This window comes from Necator americanus, chromosome III (assembly GCF_031761385.1).
Source record: "Necator americanus strain Aroian chromosome III, whole genome shotgun sequence".
NCBI classification, from domain to species: Eukaryota; Metazoa; Nematoda; class Chromadorea; order Rhabditida; family Ancylostomatidae; genus Necator; species Necator americanus.
In genome coordinates, this window is record NC_087373.1 from 38,979,978 (window position 1) to 39,003,268 (window position 23,291).

The following is a 23,291-nucleotide window of genomic DNA, read 5'->3' on the forward strand; positions in this document are numbered from 1 at the left end:
CACGTTTAATTTGGAGACAAATCAAGAAAATGTTTATTGTACTTTTCATGCCGCAAATAATTACAATTAATGGAAATGTAGTACCGACATACATCATTTCTTCTGTCTTAGTATATCCACTGTGGTTTCATGGCACGTTCGGAAGTTAAGATCTGACGCGCCTAATACGTATTTGCCGGGATTTTTAAAATAGTCTAATCCACGTCCAATCTTTACAATCCACCCATTGTTGAACCTATAGTGAAAACAAACGCGAAGATTAGTTAATTCGAAGGTTTAGAATTAAAAAAATACCGTATTTCTCTGTCATGAAGAGAAGAACTGTAATCCACGTTAAGGACAACGTTGACCTTCTCTAAACTTCCAGCAAGCTCATCGAAAGCACCTTGGTTATTTCTCGCTTCCACACCGGTAAGCAGATTGATGCAGCGGAGATTTGGTGCTTTGCTTACAACGAGTTCACAAAAACGCACAAAATTAAGTATCTGAAGAAGATAACGAACGAATGTTTTCTTGAAAATAATCGAACATTTAAAAAAATAACTTTAAAATCACTACCTGATGATGAGCGCATATGTACGCATCTTGAACATGTACAGCCGTTACTTGGTCGTCCAGACACTTTCCAAAAATCCTATCGTACCCATGACCAGTACTGTTTGCCGTAATTTTTCGCTGCTCCAGAAAACCAACCTAGATATGCAGCCAGCGATATATAAAACGTGTTAAGTACTTCAGGTACACCTTAAAAATTCCTCCACTTTTTTTTTTCTAGATGAGCGGTGCATTCCTAACCTATCTTCGAAACTGAATGTTTGCTAAGTGGCATAGTCGGTTCAAGGCAACCTGGTGCAATTGCGTACGCAGCCCCTTTTGAAATGGTACGCTTGTGCCAATGGTCATCTCTTAGGTCAGATTAGAAGGGAGGGTCCCACCTCGATCGGAACCGCAGTTGCACCAAACCCCAAGTCGTTTTGACCCCACCATAAGCTGTGGAATATAGACTATGACAAAATGAGATCTTCATGCTGAATCAGATAGAGAAGAGAGATATACGGAAATCCAGGAAAATAGACATAGAAATAGAAGTAGCAGCTTACCTCAACTTTTGTGGCATCTTTTAATTGCTCTGCTCTAGCAACATATTTTGCCATTTGCTTATACAACGGATTTCTCCGATCATCATCCAAAGACATTGATCTAAATGAGACCTCTGCATGCACGAGGAAGCCACAAAACTTCCACTTAGAAAAACATAAGTTCGAACAAATAAAAATGTGCGAAATACTAACTCTTACTTGACCGCTTGATCCAACAAATCTATTCCGTCCATGTAGGATCGTAGAGCATCGTTTGGCTTGTCATTTTTATCAAACTTCACTGCATCAATAAGAGAAACCTTGGCCTTCTCTATTAATTCGTCCTCTTTCCCCATCAGTCAGCGAGACCCTGAGAACCTTAAGAACACATGAACATTCATTGGATAAAGGAGATCATCTGCGAAATGATCTGGATCAAATATATCGAGGCAGCATGTGGTAGAACGAGAGTACCGGTGACCAAATCTGCTCCTGACAATACCTTTAAGGGCGAAGCGGTCGAGGCGCGCCTGACTGGGCCAGACAACCTCATTGTTGGAGCAGGGAGTAGGGAAGTTCTCGACTTTTTAACCATAACCCCTTAGACGATTGGAAAAATTCGATATATGTGAAAGATGTTTGTTTTTATTGCTATTGATTAACTATTCACTACACCTCAAGCATAATACATTATACTCATTATGTGATTTTAAGGCTGAAATGCGCCCGAAATACTTCGTTTCTACCAAACTTGATTGCACAGTCTGTTTTCGTCATCCTGTTTTGTTAGGGGCCAAAAATTGTCAATACAAACCACCTAGAGAATTCTTTACAGGACTAGGGCCTCGTTTTGCCCCATTTACCTCAATTTCTCGCCTTTATTCGTGTGATTTTGACCAAACAGCTTTTATGCTTATTATTTGCCGTTTTATCAAAGACGTATGGTGGAACTTTATTTGCGGCTTGACGTTTAGTTCCAAGAAAGAGGACTTATTGACTGCTTTTGTGTTGAAAGAATGTAATAACTATTATTAGTGTCATTATTGATACTTATTAATGCACTGTGCAAATAAAAATGATAAGATTAGAGGTGGACAGAAATCAATATGAATTAGGATGATAAGAATCCAATGAATTTCATGTAATATAGACTCATTTTTGTGAAGGAGTCCTTGGGTGAACCATATTTTTCAGGATCAGACGTTAGCAACTTAGAGAACGCAATAAGCGTGATTTTAGCCACATTCAGCGTCACTGCTTCGAACGTACATGAATGAAAATCCTGTAGTAGGTATAACTAAGCGTATGAGATAAGATGTAAGATAAGTATGTCGGTATAACTAAGATTTTGGTGTCGTCAGCATATAGCAGATCATTTTACTGATGGATCTACCGTCAGCGTAGAGAGCAACTAGCTGAATAGAACAAAAACCGTCGCGAGCACTAAACTTGTGCTCGACAAGCTCCCCTCATCCACTAGCGACGGCTTAAGGAGGCTTATCTAACTTCGATGACGCAAGATTTTTCTGGTTGCTAGCATGAAAACCACGAAACGAACCGACTATCTGTACTAGCTGTGTAGGGTGTCTTTTAAGGGGATTTAATAGTTAACCTCATCAAAAGCCCTCGTCGGAACACCGAACAATATTTTCTAATAGTGTGGCTGCAATGCTTTTAGATGCAATCTTTTATTTGCCTGACGTTTCGTCTTTCTCGCCGCCTTCAGAGGACTAAATTACTGAAATTTGGATATACTTAAATAAATTAATTAATAAAAACTAATAAAAAAAGCTATTAAATGAATGCATAAGTTACTAAAAACCTCACAGGTACGCAATGGGAAAATATAGGCAGAAGTATGTCGAGGTTTCAAGAAAAGAGAACGTTTGAATTACCGGACAATATGATATTCAATGATTTTCGGTCACCAAACGTAGTAATTGAATCAAAACGATCACTAATCACTCTTACTAGAAAAAATTGAAGGAAACGATGAATTTGAATGAATAAAAAAACACCGACAAACATTCATTTACACACATATGTACATTCGAAATCTTTCACGAGAATTAGAAAGGCGAAGATGTGCTTCTATCTACGTCCATCAATGAAGACTGCATGGCCGAAGTAGGCATCGGGAAGACCTTGCCACGATCTGCGATTGACGTCAACACACTCGTAATTCTTATACGCTTACGCACAAAAAAGAAAAAAGTCGTATAAAGTTCGCAAAATTCTTCATAGAAACAGTAAAATGGTGAATGTGTATTACGGACGAAACACCTGATTTAACAGTTGAGTGAGCTGCTGAAGGAAGCGATATCAAGAGTATTTAGGTGTGTTTTGACGATGGACAAAGCTAGCTTAGTCCCGTTGTTTGACTGGATGGGCTCAGATGATCCCTCTTCGGAGAAGAGAGGGGCCAATCTTCCTCTGGAGTGCGCAAAAACTCCTAAGGTACGATCTAAAGGTACCAAGGTGCGGTCTTAAGCTATTGACGTCGGAACCGCAGAGTTTGAGCTCAGGAAAGACTGATCTAGAAATCGATCGCTTGGGAAGAAACGAAGCAATCTTTCTCTTTTAGTTCTTAGCCTTCACCTTTTTTTTATAAGTTTACTTTAAGCACTGGTCTTAGAGGATCCATATTATCCACGCTAGATCCACTAAAACTTCACTAGGAAAAGGGATAGAGGGTAAAGTTGAAAGAGAGGGTCGTTTCGCTTCTAGATAGACAATAAGATAGGTTGTGATGTGGATTGATCCCCTGAGGCATATAACGCCCTGGACGAGAAGGTCCCACGTTGTGACCTTTCTCTCATCTTAATTGCTGTGATAGTAGTCTGGTATGATACTGTGCTGCTAATATTCACATCGTCCCCCTTCTTTCTTCATCGTTATTTGAAAAGTAAAGAAAATACGGTGGTGGTTGATTGTGTGTGCGAAGCGTGTGTGAAAATCAAGTCGTATAGGATGCCGCTATTGACAAAAGAGACAAAAGTATGGTAACTAAAGGGTGAAAGTTTAATTTTTATTTAAGTTTAATCAATATGACTGATCTTAAATCATTTCGACTTAAACAACTTACAAGAATTTCCGAAATTTGTAGCTGTTGTGCTTCTTCATTCCGGTCATTTTCATCCTTTTGTATTGGATGGGACCCAAAATAGCAAGGAGTATAATGCAGATCAAAAATGGCGCATGTAAAGCCTGTAAAAAAGAGACTAAAGGGAAAAAAACGGAAATATTTGAGTGAACAAAGCGATGGTAAACAAAAGACCCAAAATTTGTGGAAATATAGAGAAGTTTCCTTTACTTTCCGCTGTGTCATGCATCTGAAACAGAAGCTAACCGATAAAATTGGTTTCCTCTCGCATTCTTGAATCAGGAGGAATTTGTTGCATTCTTAACGGATCAATATGTGCCTTGTTAGTACGGCGGCGGAGTTCACAACAACCCTACTGTCCTATGGAGTTCCACTTTTACAGTACTAAGGGAACAAATAGGATATGAGCTAAACTGTATTTAGAGACAAAAGGGAATTTATAATAGAAAAACTCTATCATGCAACTTCTACCGTACAGTACGAATACAGTAAATGGTCATCCGTTGTGATCACTCTAATCTATAGTTGGATCAAAACGACATGAAGCACGGATATTTGCGCAAGCGGTTACGCTCGAAGCGGAGCGGTGGAGCGTAGCAGTTGGGATCGTGTAAGGATCCTCGCTGCCACCTACCAAATCTGCAGTTCGCCATGGTCCCACCTCGATTCCAACCGCTGTCTCCACCGCTTCCGAGCGCGGCCGCTTACGCAACGGTCCGTGCTTCATGTTGTTTTGACCCAATTATAGTGCGGGTGACATATTTGACCTCCCGAGTTTTCGCGCCAAAATCATGCTTTCACGAATTTCAAAATTGCCGCCAGTCGTTGGTTTCACGACTTCATTTTCTGGATTTTTTTTTTACTAATGTTCGACCTCCAAACTCTTTTTGGTTAGCATTCGGGGTTCTTGGCAAAACTATACAAAGCAGCGGTTGTCATATCAGGTGGATGCAATAGAATATGGTGAATTTGTAGCGAAAGTTTCAGAGACCAGATTTCGTTTCTGTAAGAAATCGTTGGGTAAATAGATCTAGAATTCTTATCCTTGTTTTTGTCTCTTTCTTTGATCCTCATCTTTCGGAACAACATCGTTATTAAATTCAGATAAAGTCCAAAGTATGTGGTGGGAAAAAATTGACGGTTGGATCAAGTAGAGTCGTCGAAGATTTCGTAGACTTCTCCTAGAAAAAAATCGTAGAGGAAAAAAAATCCGACGACAAGCTAAGTTTCGGATATGCTATTTCCATACAAATCAGCGTACATACAATCAAACTACGAATTGGTTTAGAAGGTGCATCATTCTAGGAATACTGTAGAACTATTTGGAACCTTCTTCTCTTTCCTTTCGCTACTTCATTCATGTTCGTGATTATTCTGGATATTTTTTAATGTTCAGATCATTATGAAAGAGTTTGTGTACTGACACATTTTTACATCGTTTTTTAAAATCTTATTTATGTTGTTGTTGTTTATGGGCATATCATTTTTGAAGTGATACGGAATTTTCAATTCGTTCCAATAATTAACATTAAAAAAGTGCGATTCGTGAAAGTGGATTTTTGGCGAGAAAATAATATATACGTGTATGTATCCTTCTTTTTAAATACGTGACGGACATTCCTGGTTTTGTAGTCACTTTTCGTATTCATACTTAGTACTGCATTATAATATTACAACACTTCAGTTCTGTGAAAATAATGGAAGCTAATTTCTGGGAGCTGTTTTTTGTTGGGAACACTATTGCTAGCCGTATCTTATATCTTGACGAGGAGCACTCTGATCGCTTAGATCAGTTTACACTTATTCTCGAAGAGCTCAGTAGGTGTTTATTTCGACCGTATTTTCTTCGCAAGGGCTTCGTTATATTCATTATTTTTCTAATTCTTTTTATTTAGTGAAAAGGTCTCAAGCGGGTCTCCTTTCCGTTGATCAAGCCGCCGAAATCGATGTGTTTTGTACAAACGTGAAACTTGGGCATTTGTTTAGAGATGATGGAAGTGAACTCTACGCTACGGAAAAATTAGCTGAAACTAATGCTGCGGTAAGATTCCTTTCTATTAATCAGTATTCCCATAAATCGATGTATCAGGATCATTTATAGTCGAGTTAAAACGACATGAAACACGGTGCAGTTGCGTACGCGCTGTGCCCGAAGCAGTGCGGTTAGGATCGAGGCGGGACCCTTGCTAGCACCACTTGTCGCTGCAGTTCGCGATGGTCCCATGTCGATCCTAACCGTTACGTTCACCGCCGCCGCTTCGAACGCAGCCCTTACGGCACTGCACCGTGCTTCATTTCGTTTTAATCCAACTATACATCGCTTTTAAATCCAATTTACTGTACTGTTCACTTTTTCCAGTAGGTTTCGTTCTGTTTCAAGACAAATTTTATGCAGCTTATCCAATTGTACCCTTCTGGTAAATATTTTCACTAGTAGCATTTTGGACATATTCGATATCATTCTCTATTTCTATCGGCAGTTTATTGTGAAATGTTCGGATATGCGACCAAATTGATGTGAAACCATAGCTCATTCACGTATGAATCATCTGTATCGAAAATAAATCAAGCTGTGCTAAGCCTTTAAGGACAATTCGTTGACATTTTCTTTTGTCCAGCTGAAAAAAAAACCGGTTGGTTCAAATGTTGCTCTTCGCTTTTTTGTATATGTTGTGTAGCGTTGCTATGGAGCACCGTCAATGAATATCCCCTTTCTATCTAGCATTACGTTGCGCTCCTCCGTTAATTGTCTGAGACGGTCGCAGTGGTTCTTTCATGTGCTTTTATGCTGAAGCTGAATTCGAAGACATTATGTGGGGCGCAGGTCAATTTGATTAGAAAGCTGGTGATAAGAGAGGGGAACTTCATCATCAGATCATGTTGTCACGAATCTGAAGCTGCACCAGAGTAGAAATCACTTTTGAATAGGTTAAGATGACTATTATTGCAGTCTGATGTACTCATGCATGTCATTACAACGTTACTTTCAATTGTTTTCAAATTGTTAGTCGATATTACTTTGTTTTTCATGACCGTGCCTAAATATTTCGTGAACCAATGAATTTTTGAGATCAGTGGTAGATTTTTTTAGACGTAAATCTTACATTTTTCAGTGTACCTTCAATTCCTGTCCGACTCCATCGTGTCCATCCAGTGATGACCCGAAAAATGGTTAGTTACTGTTTTTTTTCCTCTTGAACGGACGTCTCATTTGTTCTCTAAGAGTCAATTTGAATTACTTGGAGCGCCTTATTAATTTTATAGTAGAGTTCGCTGATACTACAGAAGAAATATCAGAAAAAGAAGAAAGACAAAGTCACATATACAATACACTGTTAAATCCTCAAGGTCTCGGCTGACGATGACATTCTTAAGCTGCGACAGCTGAAAAAGCTCGCCAACAGACAAGACTCTTTTCTCACACCATAGGCGGGGTCAACAACTTGCTGCCAGGGTCTGTGCGACCAGTTTGATCGGAGGCGAACCATTAGGCGGATGGGGCACGATAGTCTTCGTTTCATTTCCTGTCATCAAGCAATTTATAGTTTTGGATTATCCGCGGCAGCGACTCAGCAGCAATGAGGTGCCTTGTCCTTTTACATTTGTAGCCAGGCCACTGCCCTCAGATCAATATTCATCAGTTGCATGCGCGCTTCTGTTTTACCAGCGCCGCTGGAAGTCTGCGAGGGTTGTCTGATCAAGCGTATCTAAGGGTAACCATAGGTGTGTGTGTCCCGTTATAGTTATACTGCTTTCAAACCCGTTTGAAGTTCCGAATCACGTCGTTCGTTGGGTATCAATTAATGGGCAATTTGCTACAAACCTCTCCCACTAGCATCTATCTATGTAATGTGCTAAATAACTCAATGTTAGGAAATCTGAGAAATTCTGCACTTTTGTGGTTATTAGCTTAGCAGATAGTGATCTGATGGCGCGAATTGGTTTCACATTCAGTTACAAGGAGTTCAAATTGCAGGATCGTCTTGCGACAAAAACTTCACCCCCGCAATTGGGTCTAATAGCACAGAGTCTGAAATGGAAAACATTGATGGAAGCAGAGAATAGGGTGCATGTCCATCGCATACATCTCAAGAAATAAGAAGATCATATCTATTATATGACATATATTATAGATAGATAAATATTATATGATATATTTTTCGGTATGAGAAAAAATAAATGTTTTGGACAATTCGTTGTACGATCACGGATTTTAAATAGTACTTGAGTGCTCTCCCAGATATCCGCTTCAGTCCCTTTCCTGACCATGACTTCTTTTTGCAAATACTGTAACTGATTACGTATCTGGACTTGGTATTCTTATTCGTATTTATTCCTTAATTACCTGGTCTGTCGCTGCTGCTGGTTGACGAGGTAAATAAGGAGTACTGACTGTTCAACCTTAAAGACAGCGTATCACGAAATTGGCGTAGCGTGTAAGCCTCTTGGAAAATATGGCGTTTGAGGATGTAGATTATGTTAAGTTGTAACGCGCCACCCTTGTGTACTCACTTCATCTAGGTGCGAGCGGTCGAAAATCAATGAGATCTCCTCCCCATCCTATTCGAGTAAAAGCAGTAGGGAGGTTGCTGAGGTGACAGGAGCGTGTGTAAGAGAGTGGGGAGTTCTAACGTACCTCGTAGGAAAAAAACCTCCGTTCCCACGTCGCTTTTTAGGACTACTAGGGGAAATTGAGCGGAGCCACGCTCATACTCGTAATGTACAACACGAATTCTATTTACCATAACGTTTCCGTACTGCGTCAATTTGGTGATACGATGGCTTCAACCAGTTTCTCAGTGAGGAGAAAGTTGATGAATTTTCGTTATTGAGAAAACAGTTTCGGAAATTGTTTTCTAAAGCGTTATTTTCGATCCTCCACGTGTATATATTGTTCCGTTCAATTCAGAAAAGAAGAGTTCCTGTGGAACGACGTTTCGCTCTTCGATCCTTGAAATAGAATGAAGGAAACACGAAATGCAGCGATTGACTGGAACCATTCCTGTATGTTGCACTTCTGGAGTCTACCAGTTATGCATACTTGCAAACCTTGTGAGGAGCATGAACAGTAAGAATCTCATTTGATAGCGGCTGTAGAAGAAGATATTATTTTCAATTCTTTTGTTAAACGGCTGCCGCCGATAGTTGCATCAGCTTATTAAGGGAGACAGGACGTCATACTTTCTCCACCAAGGTTGTTGAGGATCAGTGTGTAGATATTCGTGAACAGGATGCAGCACATTCTGTAATAGAAGCTCTTTTTTCACGCATCGCTCTTTCGAAGTGGTCTTTGTAAGTCTTTTGGAGATTTGTTTCTCAATCCTTTTGTGATATCATACTAAGAATTTGCTAACGACTTCGTTTAACCGCTTGTTAATTATTGCTTATTAAGGTTTATTTAACTGTTTTATTGCCATTAGAAGGCCTTTTGAATCAAATTACCTAATTTTAGCTTATGCATATTACGATTATGTGATAGGAAGATAAGGAAAATGATAGATTATTCCATTTTCAATATATTCGGTCGTAGTGTAGCTGCTAAGAGGTCCGACTAAGACCGCGCGATCGAATAGATGGTTCGAAGCCGCCGTAGTGCAAACCAGCTTCTCTCCGATGTCGGTAAATTGGTATCAGACTTGTCTGGGAGGATGAAAACACTGACTTGGTACTTTGGCTGGGTCCCGTAAGTCATTGTGTGGGCCAACACGCGTTCATAAAACCTCAGTGACTCTGAAGTGCAGTTAAAACCGTCGGCGTATCCCAAGCGGATTGATAGATTGATAGCTAAACTTACTTTTTTTTTTATTTATTCGGCTGAACCCGTATGTTTCATCGTATAGAGAACCTAATAATATTTATTTGTTAGTATCTAAACAAAGTAACACACTTTTGAATGATTTGTCGAAAAGGGAAACCCCTTTTTAGCAGTTTAAATGACACTCGTCCTCTTTCTGCTCTTCTTAACCGATGCTACTACTCATGTTCAGGTTTAACGTCACTGGATATTTGCACGCTTCCAAGATAACAGCAAACACCGGATGCACGTAGTTAGAAGGGTGTCATATTGCATCCTGGTTCGTTCCAAAAATCAAAAAATCCGGAACGATTACATGAAGCGGCGGTTGGATTTTGAAATCCCTTTGTAAACACCGGCTGACCGTTGACTTCTGCCTCTGACTTCGTTCTTAGGAACTCATAATATTAATTGAAGTCCTGACACCGTTGTATGCTACCGAACCGGAATTTTCAATGAACTTCTGAGAAAAAAAAAAGAGAGAACAAAGGCATCGGTAAGTAAGGGATTACTGTTGACAGCACATCATTTCATGAAATATTAGTGGATTAGAGTGCTTCTCCTGGATACATGGTTATGATATATGTTTGTTTGAATGATAGATTTCCGATCAGCCGCACTTTTTCTTCAAAAAAGTTACATTTGGAAGAGAAAGATGATTCAAAATAGTCAAATTTGAGGTGAATTGTTTGCTTTTTTTTCGGAAGTTTTCTTTGCACTATTTAGCAACTCACAGTTTGTTTCGCTTCTTCGTTTTTTATTTTACTTCGGGATCAATCTTATTTAAGCTGTTTCTAGAGTTTACGTTTTTTAAATTTAAATGGTGCCGGCTTTCATTCAAACATGTTAGGTGCTTTTCAAAATACCGCTCTTGATAGTGCCGCCAACCTGTTGTTCTGCTTCGAATTACACCTTGTTGACTTCCGAAGAGGTAATTAGCCTTCCAGCTATTTGCAAGAAGTTTATCCTCACATAGGAAATGTCCAGTAATATAAAAGTAGGTTATGACAGGAGGCCTAAGCTTTCATTAATTAGTAAGTTCACCTCACTCCCTTCTAGGGTGATATTTTTAGATGGTGCCTTATGTTTTCAGTAGCTTAGAAGTCAAAAACTTATATTCTTCTTTGTTGGGAGAATCCGTGATGTTAATTCTGGATGTTTATGGTAGGAAGAGTATATTTTCACTTTTGTTTGCGTGTGGTTCTCAAAAAAGATCTTTTCAGTCTTTTTTTGAGGAGTTGCCACTTTTTTCTTTTTTCAAGCTGGGAGTTATAAGATTCTAAGCGAGTAGAAGACTGTGGCACATACGATTTTTGGATAGAAGAGACCACCAATTGATTAATTTAATTCGATTAATCTAATTCAACTAACCATTGATTTCGTTTTTTAAAAATACATATCAATGATCTCCCTAATCACAAATGGGAAAAGAAGATGAATTATCATAAATCCTTTTTTTTGTTTAGAAAAAAAAAACATCTTTCATTAGTTACAGAGGACGTGTTCAGCACCTTTCTATCAATCTGTCAAATTTTGAACTATAACGTAGTTTTTTCAGAAGGTCAAAGTCTTCGGTGTTTTTTTCAAATGTTACACCTTTAATTTTCCACTCGTTTCGAATATATGTCCTTGTTACTGTTTGCTTTACTTTTAATGCTGAACTTTTTCCCCGCACTGCGAAGGTTCATAGCGAACGTGAATTGAATTCGCATTTTGAATGCTGAAAAAGGGGTGTAGTTCTATGCGGAGATCGAATTAGCCGGGAAACGGCGCGATTCAGCTGAAAAAAGCGAGCGAGTGGGTACTGATAGATTCGAAAATTGCTGAACCATGTGAGAACCCTCGATACGAAGTGAAAATACTCGTTTAGATCACAATAAGCGTTTTTTTTCGTTGATCACTGTTATTGTTGCGCCAATAATTTTTGCATTCGCTCCACTCCTTAGATGAGGACCAACAATTTGACATGTAACAATCAGTGAATTAATTTAAAATAAAACTCTCCTCTTGTGAAATTACAATGCCTCTCTCAATAATTAAGATAGCCATTGGTCTTAGCATCAAAATGGAAGTTTTGGTCAGGGTCTATGGAGTGTAATTAGGTTTTCTAATTACCTGATTTCCCATAAAATTAGGTGGTAATACAGAATAAACGGAAATCATTTCTGAATTTTTCTGCAATGTCTGAAACTTATGAGACATTTGAAGAAGAGGTGGTACGAACATTTAATATCTATTTCTTCTTTTAAATAGGAGTCGGTCAAAAACAACAATTTTTTAGAGTTATTCTTTCCATCAAATGAATTTTCGCCAGTCACTATTTTTACGCAAAAAAAAAACACTGGTTGATGATTGATAGGGTATTGGGTGAAAAAGGAATTCCGTGGTGAATACATAGGAGAAACTATTAAACCGCTATGTGTTCAAGTTGAAGAACACTTAGACGGCAAAAAGACTATTGGACACTACTTTACACTACGAGATTAGGTGATCATTAAATGCGGCTTCATAACGGAGGAAATCCTGGAGTTGTTGGAGCGTGCTGACACTCCCTATTTAAGGTTGCTGTTTTGAGTGCGCTGGTCAATTCACGGCTGATGTCTTTCTGAGGTAAAAATAAATCCTCCGACACTGAGGTAAGCCTTACACTTCCACCTGTATTGTGAGCACATTTACCGTTTATCGGAGACCCGTGAAAAACTGGAGGAGTTAGGCTGGAACAGGATGCCCCATTTTCTCTATTCTCCCGTCCTTTCCCCCTCAGACTACCACTTATTCCGGCCCCCTCAAGGCTTTTCTAGCTGAGAAAACTTTCACCAAGTTCGAAGAAGTTAAACGGGTTGTCACTGACTTCTCCCACTCCCAGTCTCCCCAGTTCTGGGAGAAAGGGATCGCTGACCTGCCCATTAGGTGGGACACTGGTTTAATTAATAGTGATTATATTATTGATTAATTTCTATTGTAAGCTGAGCAAAAAAATTAAGGCAGAAAAAAAAAGACAAATGGTGACAGGACTTTCTGCCCTGCCTAATATCAATGATTTTCTGATAATATATAGTACTGAAGAAGAAATTCTTACTAATATTCTAGCTGACACTTGCCTAGTTTCTGACATTGGAGAAAACTAACAGTACAAGTAACGAATGTTAATTTTTAGGCTTACATATTTATTGTTACATCAATCGTTTGTACCCTAAACAATAGAACATTTATTTAATTTTTCTGTTTCCAGATTTTCTTGCGGTAATTGTTTCATGTTTAGTACTCTTAAAATCGCTATTATATACACTGAAATTCGAATTTTTTTCGAATACCTAGAAACTGTAGTTCTTATTCTGACTTTGTAGACAGACCACACACTATGCTCAAGCTTTTGAGAATATTTAAATACAACAAACATTAATATTCAGGCTATTTTCAAATGCTTAACTAACAATAATAAGCATGTCGTTCATAAATATCCTGAACTATATAAAATATAGAAATTAAAGAATTTTGATAAGATGTTAATGTCCAGTGTCTCGACCTTGATTCCTGATTCTATTCACTCGTCCTTACTGATGAGCCTCAGGTTTGAATTATTATTACTATTTCTACATTACTGTACTGTACTTATTTGGGATAATTTCCATTCCTTATTCCTTCTAAGGGCGGAGGTGAAACAGAATCCTACACTAAACTCTGGTCCATTCTCATACTATTCTATTCTATTCTATTCTATTCTAATCTATTCATTTCCATCCTATCCTTTTATTATTTTATAAAAGCTATCATCATCTTACAGAAAATATCATTGTTTTGAATGAAACATTTGGGCGGATATGTTACAAATGATCTGACTTCCCGGAAGCTCTGGCGAAGGCGACGTCGTCACAACGTTAACCGTAATAAACACTTAACAATCCTGGCTCTTGGTTCACACTGATAATCGACAAATTGCGGTCACTATGCCAATATTCAAGGAGGGTTGTACTTTCACGCTTCATTACTCGCATCTCTTCACACTCCTCTCATATTCCCTCTTCAGCATTTCTCGCTCCTCATCAATGCAGCAAATGATTGATCTGGAAATTCAACACAACCGCTGTTTATAACAGCAAGTTTTCTCGTTGCTTACTCGTAATGTTCCCTGTGGGACTTTCCAACACACCATTCATTGTCTAGCTACAAACATAGTGTAGTGGAGCAAAGGAAAAATGAGCTTCTTCTTGCACTAATGGTACTGCTATTGGACTTGTGCCCTGGAGAGATAGTGGTTTAGTGTTAGTAATCTCATGATCTTGATCATGATCATGCCATATAACAACGGGCTTAGTCCGTCACGTGTTTGTGTGTGAAACCAAATTCCAAAAAGGGGGCGGGACGAGTCCAGCGGCGTCGGATTGCTGTGCCGATGCCACAAATCTATGAACTGAGGTGCGACGGGTCCCACAGGTGCGCGACGTAAAGCGGTAAAATGGGGTGACGCCGAATCTCATCCGAATCCTTGCTCCTCTTATCCGAATCCTCGCTTATTGATAAACAAGTCTGAAGTCCGGCTTTACCCGGACGTTCAGACTGGTTTATCAATAAGCAAGGATTACAAAGTGGGACCACAAGAACAGGAAATCTTGCTCATCTTGAATAAAGCTTCGGGGGCAGTCATTTTGATAGGATACTTCATGAATACAAGCGTTTTTAGCCGAAAATGTGTGCGCAAAGGAGATATGTTATATAGAATTCGGGGTCCTGATCTAAAGATTAGGAAACTGCGTGCCTCGCCATTAAAAATGGAAGCATAACAATAGTGAAGTCAATGTTATGACTGAGATCACCGCTTTGGTTTGAAAGAGCTGAATATAAAATCCTATCCGAATTCTCTACTTATTTCCAAATTTGACTTGCCCTCGAAGAGCTAAACGGTGGTATTTTGTGAAGGGGACGTTTTTTCCGTCTCCTTAGTCGCAGTTGACTCTGTCGCGGTCTGTTCATTTGGATGTGTGTCATTTATTCCGCAGGTTTTGGTTTTTGGGCTTTGTGAGTTATTTCCATTTTCCTGGCAAATTTTTCCATATGATTCAGCGCTTCTGTGGCTCCGGCACTTAATATATAGATCATTTCTCTCGCCGGCGCATGGTGATCCATAATACGATAACCATTTTCTCCGAGAGTATGACTCTTTAGTTTTTCTTCTCTATTTTCGTAGGTATAATGAAACCAATCCCCACTTATCGCATCCTCTAGTTAGGGACAAGTTGGCCATTTTGAGCAGAATATTCAATCTATGACGAACAATGTTACAAAGTTGTAGTGGAAGAATGATGTACCTATTCAGTAAGGTTTGTCTACCTCTTTCAATCTGAGAGTAGCAAAAATTACTAGGAAAAATGAATAAATACTATGAAATGTCGTGCGGAATGATTATGGGTGGGAATTGGCGGCTACTGTCCATCTACTATAATATAATAATATAAATTTGTCTACTCTTCTTACTCAGAAGTCAAGAGTTCCGCAATTTTGCGTATTTGAACCGATGCATTTCACGTAGTCCGCTAAGGTACTGCTCGCACATCCGAGTCTTCTACCGTATATATCGCAAGAGCTGAATTTCGAGATAGAAGTAACGATTAAATTTGCGAGACAACATTTGAACGAGGAGGTGGTGTAACATTTTCAAATCACTGAAGAATGGAAAAGAATGGAGTGGAATGGGGACAAGTTTGCGATAAAAATAGATCTTTATTTTCTTGTGATTCTTCCAACTGCGTTAAAAGCATCACTCCACGAATCTGAGGTCTCAGGTGGAGTATTCTTATAGGGGATAGTAGATTATGGAGAGGAGGGTGATTCCGTCCATTTCTTCCTTATTGCTGTAAAAAACGGCCCGGAAGATACGGCTTCGAGCGTTCCGGCGCGCTACTTTCTACAAGGAGTTGGATTGGAGCGCGCCAGCCTTGTACGGCGCCGCATCTTCCGGGCCGTTTTTTACGGCAATTATGAAGAAATGGACGGAATCACCTTCATCTCCATAATCTACTATCCCTTATAAGAATACTGCACTTGAAATCTGCACTACCTCAGACTACCTCGTGGGGTGATGCCTTTAAGCAGTGAATGTGTTGTAGCACTGAACTACGGCCTCTCTCAAAGGCTTGGAGATAATAAGAAATGATCTCGATTACATCAAATTTAGAAAATTGGAATTGAAAAAAGAATTGTCCACGTTTAAAAAGTGAAATTGAACGTCTGGGAACAAATTCCATTTCAGATGAAATTGGATTACACGAGAAGAATCGTCGTCGCTAGGTGTTTTTTTCGGAATATCATTTCATTATGAGGCTGAATGAAAGTGCTGACAATACACAGGGCATAGAGGATAGTAAAAACATAAAGAGTCGAATTTTCACCGGATTACGACATCCCTTAGCAATTTTTTTCCGTTGCGCTTGTGAAATATTTTTGTATTTCTTGCAAAAACTTCCAAAAATTTCAGAAACTTAGATGCAGTGACTCCTCATGGTGTTTGCAAGAAATTTGAGAACCTATTACATTAAGTGTTCAGGCAGAAATTAACGTTTTACATGATTTGCTGCCGGCAGGACATTTCCCGAGAGCTCATATTTTTGCTGAGCTCAAGTGCAAAAGACTCAGAATTGCAGCCTAACACATTGCTGCTATTGGATTTTTACATAGTTTGCAGCGTTATGAGATTCGCTACAATGGAACAACGCTATAAAATGTGACAGAAATTGCATTTTCAGAATCATATGACTTCCAAAATTACATGCTTCTTAAGAAAAAAATGTTATTGGCGAGAGGAATGGCGCCTGGGTAATACACATTTATTATTATTATTGTTATTTGTTTTATCTCATTATTAGTTATTCTTTTTGATTTTATTGTGAATCGAAAAGGATTTCTGAAAAAAAAAACAGATTGTAGCCGTTCTTTATTGCTCCATATAGGTCTTCAACAAAATGAAATAGAACAGAAAATCTAAAATTTTCTGTTTACCCAGGTAATTGTGTAGTGAGAATCATTTTTATCTGCTTAGAGGACTTTGCTAAAAAGAAAAGCAAAGAAAGCACAACCTTAGTATTATTAAAGTTTTAGAATGTAATGTTATTCTCTTCTTTTATTTATCGCAAAAATTGTTTATTATATCTCAAAGAAACCAAGATTTTTGGATTTTCAGGAGATCGACTGAATATTAGTAGAGGTAAAAGATACAGCAAAAAGTATTTTTCGTCGTTTTGCAGCGAGATTACGAATACGGTCATCTTTATGTTTCCGTCTTCGTAATCTGGCATAACTAGATGAAATAGAAATCCGGAAAATAAAAGAAGAAAATATGGTTCGTGACTGATCCCGTAGCTCTGCGTATTCAAAAATGTCTGTGTAGATTTGCCCTGTGTTATTTGATGTATGCCGAGTGAAAGGCGAGAGGAATAAGGTGTACGGTATCGATCAATCCCTTTGGGATGCGTTCGACTTCAACTGAGAATCGTTTGAGGGAAGTTTACGCGAATTCACGGAATGACTTCCACGCGGCTGTGTCCAGACTGTATCTGGTCAGTGTTTTTATCCTCCCGTACGACTCTGGAATCATTTTGTGGATTTGGGTGGGATGAAAGGGTTTGTTGGCCGCTACAGCGGTTTCAAACCATTGACTGTGTTGGATATTGTAGAAGGAACCTCCTATCGACTGCATTACACCCATCCTGTGTGTCCTGGATATTTTAAGATTATTTTTACACGAGCGACTATGAGACCTATTGTTTTGCTCTTTTTTTTTGTTGACTCATTCATTCTTCACGTGGGTACTTCATCCATTCTTCAATGTGTAACAAAATGTATACTTTATGAGGTTTTCTTTATTACATCTTCTGGTCAGCTGCAGTCACCAGAATCGTTGTAACACTGTAGATGTTGTTTACGCTAAACTTAGATCCAATAAATTTTAACGTATATATCCAGTAGCTAGGCTGGTACAAACTAAGGTGGAACGGTGTGTGCCTTGCGGTTCTGATCTACTAGGCTTTTAAATCCTCCACTCCACGAATCTGAGGTGGTACGGATTTCAGTTGGAGTATTCGTATACGGGATAGGAGACTATGGAGAGAGGGGTGATTCCGTCCATTTCCTCCTAATTGCCATAAAAAACGGCCCGGAAGATACGGCTTCAGGCGTTCTGGCACACTATTTTCTACAACGAATTCGATTGGAGCGCGCCAGCCTTGTGCACGCGCCGTATCTTCCGGGCCGTTTTTTTTACGGCAATTAGGAAAAAATAGACAGAATCACCCTCCTCTCCATAATCTACTATCACCTTATAAGAATACTCCACCTGAAATCTGCACCACCTCAGATTCGTGGGCTGATGCCTTTAATGCTACCGAGGAATGAGGAGGTGAACATAATCAATTGATGATGTCCTTCAGCTTCCAGCGCCTCATATTTTTCCTTTCATCACAAAAAAAAAATCAACCATGTCGAATCTTGGCCTTATTTTTGTTATTAGCCGGTTGTTTCAATAAAATGTTTATGAGATGAAATATTTTCCTTGTTGGAGGAACTTTTAGTAAACTAGCAGATCTTCCATGTAAATAATGGTAGCGCCCGGATCTAAGCAGAGTCAGTCGTGGCCTTTACTTATTTTTCAACATGCGCTGCTGTTTACAATCGGTGTTTGCAGGAAATGCTAAAGCTCTTGACAGATGGCCAATTTATGGATACCGTAGTCAATGTTATAATATCATATGGCAAGCAGAGGTCGATGCTGGATCAGCAGTTGGTTCCAGTGTTCCAGTAACCGTATGTGAATACGGTAATGAATTTATAACTAACGGGGAAATAACGAGATCCAGCAGCAAGGGCGGCATAAATTGTCGTGGGACTTTTCGACATCGTCTCGAGCTTCGCCATTCATTGTGACCGTTGCGATCACCTTGTTCCCAAAATAGATAGAAGAAAAGAAAAAGAAAAAAAAAATAATATATGGAAAAAATAGAAAAAATAGAAAAAAAATAGATGGAATAAATAGAAGGGATCGTTGCAAGACCAACGCCATTTACGGAACAGCTATCCACGAGAGTAGCTGATGTTATCGTACTGTATTGTACTATCGTGTGTACTGTATTGCTGCCGCGCTGGAATCAGGTTACGTACGAAGGTGTCGATGACGGTGCCGGTGTACTGTATCATTAAATTAACGATGAAAAATGTCCACTTTGAGTGTAACGTACTGTTTCATTTCACAAAGCGTTTTTGTGAAGACGGCAAGAATCGCTGAGGTATGTAGCCGCCGGCAATACGCTAATACTGTACTAGAGAGATGAAAGTTACCGTAACGATCAAGATAATGCGTAAGGCAGACGCAGACTACTGCGGCCACTTATATAGTATGAAATGCAGCCAAAGGCTACTGTAGCCATTCATATAATAGTATTGTGTTGATGTTGCGGTATCTGGATCTTTTCCTTGGGGTTATAAGTATTGAAGGGTAGGGAGTTCTATCTACGATGAAACCACTCAAGTAGATAACTGTGGATTTGGTCGAGGTAGGATGTGATTGATCAGATTTAACTTCTCGCAAAAAGTCCTTCGTTAAAATTTGTTCGGATTGTCGAAGAACACAACTTTGAGTAATTTGCTGTACGAACTTCCAGGGAACTATCGTATTTCACTTCATGTGTTTATGTGTGGATGTTTACGAGTTGTGAGACATATGTAGTGATGTGAACTCGTCGACGGCTCGAAAGTGACAGAATACATCACCTTAACAGTAATTTTCTATGTTTACCGTTATCGTCATGTGGATTGTGCTAATAGTGTTTCTCATTCGGCAGGCACTCGAATCCTAGGAAACTCTGAAGGGGGTCAGAAGGATTTTTGGGTGACGCCATGCCTTTTTTTTCGTTTTTTTTTAAAAATGCATCATGAAAAGCTTTGCAGTACTTGTTGGGTTTAAAAAAAATTTTTTTCGTCTAAAGTAGATCTGGAATGTAAATATGAGAGTATTTTTTGTAGCGGCCACCAATCCACTTTTGCTGGTTTTTAAGGAATTGAGATAAGCATTCCTAACAGAAGGCGATTTTGCCGAAAATTATAATAAATAATAAAGAATTTTAGGAATTTCCGTGTCCGGCTCAATTTAAGGAAGCAAATACTAAAAAATCATGATGCTGAGGTTTATTGAAAGTTGTACACAGAGTATTCCTAAAATATTAGGGAAAATGAGCACTTAAACAAATTTATAATCCCTGAATTCTCCAGAAAAACTTTATAAATGCTACCAATTCAGCATTTAGCAGAGTCATTGCTCTCTTTTCCCTGGGGGGCCTCCGTTGCTTCCTCCGCCCCGTTGTTCCCGATGCGATCATCTATTTTGTCGGGAGACCATTTTCGAGAAATCCATGTTCTATTCGGATTCTCTCGTTCAAGCGGCTATCATCAGCATAAACAACAACATCAGCAACAACTACAACTACTACCGAACCATCCCCCAGAGAGAGCGAGAGAGGGGGAGGGGGAGAGTTACTCGAACTCGACTTCGGTCACACCCCTCCCACCCGCTCCCTCCTGCTCCGCCCATACTTCGGCAGAACCCGATGCGAGAACAGCGGCTGCTGCTATCGCCACATATTATGCTTCCTATTATTAAAATTTTCATTATTTCTATTTCTTTGCTGCTCCAATATGCGATCGCAGAACATCCACCTGTAAGTTACCGTAACTTACAAAAATAACGACGTTGTCATGGTTTGTTGAATTTCCGTGATTACGGACTTGCACATAATGAGATTGCACGGATGGAGTGAGCAAATTAAGTTGTTCCTGGCTTCCAACAGATGTTTTTTTTTCGGTCTTGGAGTGATTTTCAATGTTTTATTAATTATTCTAATTGAAAAAAAGCACGTATAAAGCACTGGTATCGCTACTTCGATTTTTAATTTTTTTTTGGAAATTTTTCTTCAGAACTCCTGTGAAATGCGAAATAAGCTCACCGTAGACAAAGCTGCCATAATATATGGTAGTTTTTACTTCTACTTTATGTTTTTTTTTCGTATTGTCTTTTTTCTCTTCAAAATATCTCATATTCATCGTTTAAACGTGACTTGAAGTATTTTTTTAAAAAAATATATTGAAAAGTTCAACTCGTTCAAAAAGGAGAGGAGAAGAACTTCACTCATACAAAATGTAATCTTGAACTCATAAATTTATAATATACCATACTTTTTTTTTATAATTCCATTTTCTCGAAATTGTCTTAATAATATCCTAGAAGTCTTTTTTATTAACAGAATATGGTTCGATAAGGAATTAAGTACCACACAAGAGCATGAAATCGTAGGAGTTAATGTATCTGCGGCGGAAATTCGAGGCTACATGAAGCTTTTGAGAGTCAAGCGAATTTTTCTTCTCAAAAAAAAACAGAGAAAATTCCAAGGTAAAGAATAGAAAATAAAGAGAAAAGTCCCCTAGACGAAAAGAATACCGACTTCATAAGTTATGAGCAGAGTTATCAACTTTCCTGGTCATAAACACACACTGGAATCTACTTTTTGGTGCATTTTTCTAAGTGTATATTTATTTACTTTATACATACTTATAGCACTACATGTTGAAAAAATCGAAAATTAAATTCTAATAAATAATAAAATTGAATTTCAATATGGAATGTTTTAGTAAATAATAATAAATAAATAATTAGTAATAGGAAACCGAGAAAGTAAGTATTAGTCTTAGTAATTTGAAAGAATTGAAAAAGAAGAAAAAGAAAAAGAAGGAAAATTTAGAGGAAGAATTAAAATAAGTATTAATAAATTAGAAGATAAGTAGAAATAAAAAATAAAAATATAAGTAAAAAACAAAGTTAAAATAAGTATTAATAAATTAAATATCAAATATTTTGTGAAGATATTGTAAAATTTGTGCCATTACAGTTTGAAGATACAGTTCATGTTGGGAAAGAGAAGCTAACTGTAATGATAAAGGACATGAATCAGTTGAGAAAAGGATTGATCGTCCGTCGCGAAAACTGGTCCCGGACGATATCTCGCGCATTTACGCGAGTACCGCGTTTTTTTTTCGCGAGTTTTTGAATTTTAGGCCAATCGTTTAGGATTGTTCCATGCAGTATTTTGCGTTGTGCTCACGACATATTTCTGAAAATTCCAGAATTTTCGCCTAGCTTTTTTTACACGTTATTTTGGTAATATAAGTGCCCTACGGCCCAAGCTCTTATAGTCGTTACAGTGACATTCGTTAAAGTTCTAGGTTTATAGTGGAACTTCCAATGTCCGCAATTGCAGAACGGATCTGCAAAACGTGAATTTTGTATTCTGTATGTTGAGATAAACAACAGATTCGGCTGGGAAAAATAATTTCTAGTTGCCGGCGCCGTCGTGTCTCGGTATCGTTTCATATTTCATCCTGAAGCTTTTGTTTTGCCGCTAATATAATTGCTCCATTGCTGTTTTGCTATTCTAACTTCATAAAAACAACTTGATAGAGAAAAAAATCAATACGTATTACTTTCATGCTACTCTACTCTATTATTGAGTTCTACCAGCGTTAAGGCAGGATCGGTAGTCGTGCTTGAAGGCAATCCAAATGTGTAATATATTTATGTGTTGCTGCGCAGATTTGATTTGATTATTGTTGTGAGCGGATTTTCTGGAATGATCCATAAAATAAGATGAGGATATTGGGGAAAAACTTAATGTGCATGATTTGCTGCAGTTGATCATAGTGTATCGGAGAGTCTCGAAGCAAAACGGAGGGAAATTTCAATAATTCTATAATTTTTGACTTTTGCACATGGTGAACATCGCTGAAATCGACTTAAATTAAATTACAGGAAAGTATTTGCGCCAAATTTTGATTCTTAGGGAACCAGAAACCACATTACAAGGTCCATCAACCTACTATTCTTGATTTATTCTATTATTATTTTTTTAATTATTTTATTATTAGTTATTCTTAATTTATTGCGTCATTGTTTTTTAAAATTATTTTATTATTAGTTGTTCCCAATTTATTTCATTATTATTTTTTAAAGTTATTTTATTATTATTTTCTAAACCATTATTTTAAACGATTATTCAATCATTTCTTTCGTATACTTTCGTTGAAAGAAGATCTCGATATATACATTTTCATCCTCGACATTATTTATTGGGCGTAGAAATTATATCTGAACTTTATGACGTTTGGAAAGAATTTATAAGATTTTCATGTAGAAATTCCCTGGACAGAAAAACTTATTGAATTTTTAACAGATTGTAGTGAATCCGTGACATCACTTTGGGAAATCTAGGGTGGTCTAATAAAT

The 23,291-nt window shown here is 38.2% G+C and overlaps 4 protein-coding genes across 6 annotated transcripts in view; 2 read left to right on the forward strand and 2 right to left on the reverse strand.

Moving 5' to 3' along the window:
- Positions 1-93: 93 nt before the first annotated feature.
- RB195_012332 (uncharacterized protein) lies at positions 94-1,435 on the reverse strand (the record flags this gene model as incomplete). The annotated part of the gene is made up of 5 exons (XM_064194136.1): positions 94-235; positions 295-485; positions 559-693; positions 1,101-1,200; positions 1,299-1,435. 5 exons carry the CDS (start codon positions 1,433-1,435, stop codon positions 94-96), a joined length of 705 nt encoding a protein of 234 aa, XP_064051719.1.
- Positions 1,436-3,148: 1,713 nt separating this feature from the next.
- On the reverse strand, positions 3,149-4,480 carry RB195_012333 (uncharacterized protein; the record flags this gene model as incomplete). Of its 2 annotated transcripts, none has more annotated exons than XM_064194138.1 (3): positions 3,149-3,223; positions 4,165-4,286; positions 4,429-4,480. In XM_064194138.1, the coding sequence occupies 3 exons, from the start codon at positions 4,478-4,480 to the stop codon at positions 3,149-3,151; spliced, it is 249 nt and encodes an 82-aa protein (XP_064051720.1). The 2 variants fall into 2 exon arrangements, with proteins under 2 accessions (XP_064051720.1, XP_064051721.1); XM_064194137.1 differs by having other exon boundaries at positions 3,184-3,234.
- A 1,399-nt stretch (positions 4,481-5,879) lies between these two features.
- RB195_012334 (uncharacterized protein) lies at positions 5,880-8,247 on the forward strand (the record flags this gene model as incomplete). The annotated part of the gene is made up of 4 exons (XM_013438756.2): positions 5,880-6,000; positions 6,078-6,223; positions 7,296-7,353; positions 8,159-8,247. 4 exons carry the CDS (start codon positions 5,880-5,882, stop codon positions 8,245-8,247), a joined length of 414 nt encoding a protein of 137 aa, XP_013294210.2.
- A 12,318-nt stretch (positions 8,248-20,565) lies between these two features.
- Positions 20,566-23,291, forward strand: part of RB195_012335 (uncharacterized protein) — a gene marked incomplete at both ends in the record, with an annotated part of 36,228 nt that continues 33,502 nt past the window's right edge. For both annotated transcript variants that reach the window (XM_064194140.1, XM_064194139.1), the window contains one exon: positions 20,566-20,676. In XM_064194140.1, coding sequence (XP_064051722.1) covers positions 20,566-20,676 — 111 coding nt within the window. The remainder of the gene's footprint in view (positions 20,677-23,291) is intronic.